General features: G+C 42.2%; 2 protein-coding genes and 1 long non-coding RNA gene across 3 annotated transcripts in view; 1 reads left to right on the top strand and 2 right to left on the bottom strand.

The window, feature by feature from the left end:
• Nucleotides 1-2282, top strand: part of atrip (ATR interacting protein) — a 16518-nt gene extending 14236 nt beyond the window's left edge. The window contains exons 16-18 of the mRNA XM_032514813.1: nucleotides 677-755; nucleotides 869-1090; nucleotides 1997-2282. Coding sequence (XP_032370704.1) covers nucleotides 677-755; nucleotides 869-1090; nucleotides 1997-2070 — 375 coding nt within the window. The 3' untranslated portion in view covers nucleotides 2071-2282. The remainder of the gene's footprint in view (nucleotides 1-676; nucleotides 756-868; nucleotides 1091-1996) is intronic.
• Nucleotides 2283-3083: 801 nt separating this feature from the next.
• LOC116688646 (uncharacterized) overlaps nucleotides 3084-5664 on the bottom strand; it is a 16674-nt gene continuing 14093 nt past the window's right edge. Inside the window, exon 2 of the long non-coding RNA XR_004331817.1 lies at nucleotides 3084-4315. This is a non-coding gene — a long non-coding RNA (uncharacterized LOC116688646). The remainder of the gene's footprint in view (nucleotides 4316-5664) is intronic.
• The window catches only part of trib3 (tribbles pseudokinase 3), a 6773-nt gene continuing 5089 nt past the window's right edge, over nucleotides 3981-5664 (bottom strand). Inside the window, exon 4 of the mRNA XM_032514803.1 lies at nucleotides 3981-4940. Coding sequence (XP_032370694.1) covers nucleotides 4451-4940 — 490 coding nt within the window. The 3' untranslated portion in view covers nucleotides 3981-4450. The remainder of the gene's footprint in view (nucleotides 4941-5664) is intronic.

A 5664-nucleotide genomic window follows, 5' to 3' on the forward strand; every position in this document is an offset into this window, starting at 1 on the left:
CCAAACCGCATGGATGCAGTCCTTCAAGTCAGGGACTGTACAGTATGTGAAATTACAAAAATTATGGGAAAACACATCATAACACTATTCATAGATTCAACAATATATTCCACAGTGAGACTTAAATACGGTTTTGTAGTGCAGCTTATGTATATTGTATCCTAGTGTTTCATTTATATTTATATTCTGTGCTGTGTGACTGATATTGTAACACTATAATTTCCCATTTTTTGGGACCAATAAATATCTATCTATCTATCTATCTGGACCACAGGTCAGTCGTGAATGAAGATTATAATATACGTTAAAGCACTGGTAATCTCGGTATGTCTCTTCGAGTTCTCGTCGTACTTTGTGCCACTAGCCAAACCACTCGCTACTGAGGCTTGTTTGGCTAGCTCTGGTGTATTAACAGATTTTTGTTTGGGATAGTATCATGCACTCATGATTTGTTTGAGATTTTGTTGTCTCTATCTATTTCTTCATTTACTCTGCCACACTGTCAACGGACGGGACGCATCGCTCCACAAAAGATATCATATCGATATCATATTCCGCAACGTGATGTTGCGATCACGATATTAAGTCTATGTAGCATGCACCCCTACTTTAAATAATGACACTAAACATTGGGTTGTACGTTTCTACATAAGCCTCTTATCTCGCTCTCTCACAGTTGGTTCAAACGGTGGTGATTGTTTTCCACCGTCAGTGGTTGGATCTTCGTGGTTCGCAGGATCCCACGGACTCAACTGGTCAGTCCCACATCAGATTTAAAATACAAGTATTCATCCTGAGTCGCGAAAACTGTTCAAAATATTCAACTACCACTCAGAGGTTTTATTTATTTTTTTAACCTTTCTTTCAGGCCCGGCCCCACCCTCACAGAAGGGCCCCGCCCCCTCGTTGCGATGGTGGCGTGGCCCGGCGGCATCGCTGCTCAGGGAGTGTCTGCTGCTGCTGCACTGGCTGCTGCTGCATCACGGCAGCTTCTCCGAGAGCTGCAGGCCGCTGCTGCACATGTACGACCAGGTGATCCCCGCTGTACGAGACGCGCTGAGGAGGATCCCCAACCTGAGCGAGAGCGAGGGTACACACACACACACACACACACACACACACACACACACACACACACACACACACACACACACACACACACACACACACACACACACACACACACACACACACACAAGCACACACACACGCACACACATATAAATGTACACTCGCACAATGGTTCGTGAAGTTAAATGCTGAACCAATAGTTTGCAGCTGGAAATGTTCATCTTGTAACTCCAGCGTTACCCGGTTGTTGTCAGGTGTGTCCAACAATGCGAGAATGACCGCTAGCAGTAAGCTTTCATTTTGATCAAAGTAACCCGGAAGCTTTTTGTCTTGTAAAGGTAAAACATGAAAAATCCATCAAAGCAGAATAGAAATCCCACATTTGTGGAGCTTGTAGGTCACGTCTCTCCTGTCAGGCTCTGTCTAGTTATTAGCATTCTTTAGACGTTGGTAGATGCTTGTCAGTAACACCTGTAAGTTAACTGGGATGACCTAACACTTTTGGTACTGTATATGCCTAACACACATTTTTCTCACACAACCTCCCCTGATTAAGATGGTTGAGCCATTTGACTCTACCATCTTACTCTACTTTTCTCAACTTGCAAAAAGTGAAACTGAATATAATGTGTCAATCACATCGGCTGATACGTCATTTACTTAACCAGGTCGGTATTGGTGTGTTTTCTCTTTTAGCCATGAGTGCTGTTGCTGTATATAATCATAGTGTAAATGTCACAATATTTTTTTATATTCTTGAGATTTCCACATGTAGTTTCATGAACTGCATTATACGGCACCCCTAGTTTCATCATTCAGTTTAGTTATAAGCTCTACAGAAGAAATACCTTTGACACCTTACAGGAAATGTTCAGGTGTCCACATATGTTTGACAGACTCCTGTTTTCTGCTTCCTGTCTGTCAGAGCTGGCGTTGGAGGAGATCTGTCGCTCGGAGGGCGACGACACTGATGACATGGACACTGAAACTGGCTCCTGATTGGCCGTGGCCGCCGACTCCTCCAGTGACCAATGAGGAGACACGAGGGACAGTTTGCAGACTGGATTTAATATTACAGATGGAGATGTGGACAGAACAGAGACGGAAATGGATGTTGGAGGGAAATGAAGGCTAAGAGGAAAGCCTGACGGAAGTGGACTAATTCTGCTGTCTGATGCGATTTAACAATAAAACATGAAGGTGAGACAAACTGCTGCAGTCAGTTCATGTTCTGTATCTCGTTTCTTTCTTTTTGTCTGTACGCTTCTTTAACAGTTGGGCTGCTGTTACTTCCTCTATGATTCATACCGGGGGGGGGGGGGGGGGGGGGGGGCAGTAGCTCAGTCCGTAGGGAATTGAGATGGGAACTGGAGGGTCTCTGGTTCCTGTCCCTGTACGGAGTGTGGACTGGTAGCTGAAGAGATGCCACTTCACCTCCTGGGCACTGCCAAGGTGCTCTTGAGCAAAGCACCAAACCCCCCTCAGCCGCTCAGGGTGCTCAGGCAGCCCCCCCACTCTGACATCTCTCCATTAGTGCATATATAGGACCTGAGCATGTGTGTGTGTGTATTCCAGGCCTGTGTGTAGTGTATAATAATAGTAATAGTAAGTAGTAATTAGTAATAGTATAGTATTAATTGTAATTAATAAACAGTATAAATTATTAAATTATAATTATGAATTACCTTTATTTAATACGTCAATACATTGTTTTGCACTAGATACTAGGTCTGTGTATATCCAGTATTTCATTCAACAAATAATTTAACATGAGATAATAGAATTACTATTTGTCAATGATGTATTTCTTTACTATTTAAATGCATATTTAGTTCAAGTTATTACAATACATGAAACTTTATTCCTTCTGTAGCTACTGTGGCAGTTCAGTATGATGGAGATTTTACTTCTCCTATCAGAAAGTACATTGAACGTTAACTGTAGTGAGATTTTAGAGCGATCAGCCTTCTTTATAGATGTTAACACAGTGGAAAAACACACTGAAGACAGTTCTCAAATCTCAAACATTTTAATCACAACCAACAAAATACAGACAGGCTTTATACTGCCTGCACTGTTCAGAATACAGCAGTATTAACACCAGTAATAAAATATTTCCTTAATTGAAACCAAGAAAAAACAGTTTATGGAAACCCCTTTTTATTCTCCAGCTGTAACTGAGGTCTTAGTGACACATTCAGTAGAAGGCATCCTATTGGCTGGCTGCAGGTCTTATTCTGATTTAACACAAGGTGCTGATTTAAGATCATTTTATCCTGAAATGTAACATGCTATTGTGTTAGAAAATCAAAAATAGTTTTCTCATGATCACATATTTATTGTGCTCTTATTTTTGGGATGATAATTGATCCAGAGCCACTTTTGTCACTTAGTCCTCCAGAATAAGACTGGCGTCCCAGAATAAACCGGCTTCAATGTAATTATTGTTTATTTATGTTTGACATCCAGGGAAATTAGAAGTTATGTCTCAAGGAAATAAATAATTTTATATCTAATATGATTAAATAGATTTTTCTAGATAACTGCTAACTATTTTCAGCGATTATGGCTGCTCTCTGCTTCCATCAAAATCCTCAGAAAGAGATGGGACACATTGATATTTTAAAGTCTGGCCGAAGCTGAATTTATACTTCAGTTTTTCAGAAAGATGGTGACTTTCCAACAGTGACCCATCCTTCTCTTATAATTCTAGGGAGCAACCAAGAGGTGTAAACTAATAGCGGTGTCCCATAATATGCTCCGCTTACTTCAAAGTCCACTTTAAAACCAGTGTGTTCAGTCTTCATCAACTTCTTAAAGCTTTAGTGCGTAACTTCTTAATATTAATGAACGACCATTACATTCATTCTAGATAATGCCTTCTTCTGAAGGGTAATCATGTTTTTTTTAATCCTCCGGGTCCTCTGTGGCTGCTAGCAACTGTGTGGGGGTGCGTGCGTGATCAAATCGGTATGTCATGTGGCATTGTTGTCATTACTTAGAATTCCTCATGGGGTCAGCAGAAACTATGCACTATAGCTTTAGATCAGAAAAGATTATGTAACCAGGTGTGAAGTGGATCAATCGAATCCCCCTTGTGGGATGTCAATAATGAGTTCTTAGTTTAATACTGAAGGCAAGTGGGACATGATCCACTTTGCGAGTTGAACCCATTCATTTATACATATTGAGACGCAGTGAGAGGAAGGCACCTGAGGGTTGGGTCAAGTCAACCAGGATCAGACTGTGTGTGTGAGGGTGTGTTTAGGTAAAGTTTGGTAAAGGGTTGGAGTATATCAGTTAAGGTGAGGGTTAGGGGCTAAAGGGATGCGCTATATCAATGTGGGTCCTCACAAGTATAGAAGCACAAATGTGTGTGTTAGTGTTTTTCTGTCCATGTTGGCACCACCTGGTCATTGTCCTCTTGTTTATTCGGTAGTGTTTTGTGTGAGCTTTGATGCGTTTTGTGCTTATTGTGATGTGGCACGCTGGGATTGGTCAGCCACGGGTGCATGAGAAGCTCTGTCGCCGTCAGTCTCTCTGTGGGCGACTTCCTCAGCATGCAGCCAATCAGACACTTGGCTTGCGGTGACAACCAATCAGGCAGGCTGAAGGCCCCGCGGCGGATCTTGGCGAATAGGGCGGCGGGCTGCGTGTCCTGAAACGGATATCGTCCAATCAGCATGGTGTACAGAGACACACCCAGGCTCCAGATGTCTGCGGCACGGCCCGAATAAGACCTGTTCCCATTGGTCAGCAGCTCGGGGCTGACGTAGGCGGGGCAGCCGTGTCTGTCCGTCAGAGAGTCGTCGTCATGGTTACCTTCCAGGAGGACGCAGTCGTTAAGGCCGAGCAGAGCGAGACGAGTCCTGCAGGAAGAAAACACGTTTCATGTTTCAACGCCTTTAAACTTTTTAAAGTGGTTGTTGGCTTGGCAACCAGGCATGAGCTTTTGGTTGCCGAAATTGACGATACGGTTGCCATGTTTTGAACTGCCTATATTTGGAGCAATTCCTTTCTTACGTAACTATACCGCACATATTAATAATAAAACAATGAGATAATGGCTTGCAATATAGTTTCCCATCCCTCTCAAATAGGGGCGCTGGATCACAAAACTCCCGGTTCGGATCCCAGTTTGGAGTCCCGGATCGGATCAATTATCGGATCGGTGTAGAAAGCACAACAGCTGAAATGTTGTGTTGCGCACAAACGTAGTGTTTAAACTTTATGGAGGAAACCAAATAAATGACTCATTTTGAAATAGGATTTTCCAGTTTTGAAAGTTTTGATTTGTTTTTGTATTAATATAAATATAAAAATAACAGGTGGTTGCCTAAAAGGGGCAACCAGAGGCCACAAAATGGTTGCCAATGGACTCAATCTGGTTGCCAAGGGCAACCGTTACTTTCGAGCCCTGCTTTTAATTTATTTAATGCATCAGCAGTGTAGTAGAAGTTGTAGTAGTACTGGTGAGTACAGCAGTATCAGTAATTGTAATAATAATAGTATCACGACACAAGCATCGTGATAATATAGTATTGCGACACAAATATTGCAATATAGTATCTTGGTAATATAGTATCTTGGTAA

Source organism: Etheostoma spectabile, chromosome 4, assembly GCF_008692095.1.
Source record: "Etheostoma spectabile isolate EspeVRDwgs_2016 chromosome 4, UIUC_Espe_1.0, whole genome shotgun sequence".
Taxonomy (NCBI): domain Eukaryota; kingdom Metazoa; phylum Chordata; class Actinopteri; order Perciformes; family Percidae; genus Etheostoma; species Etheostoma spectabile.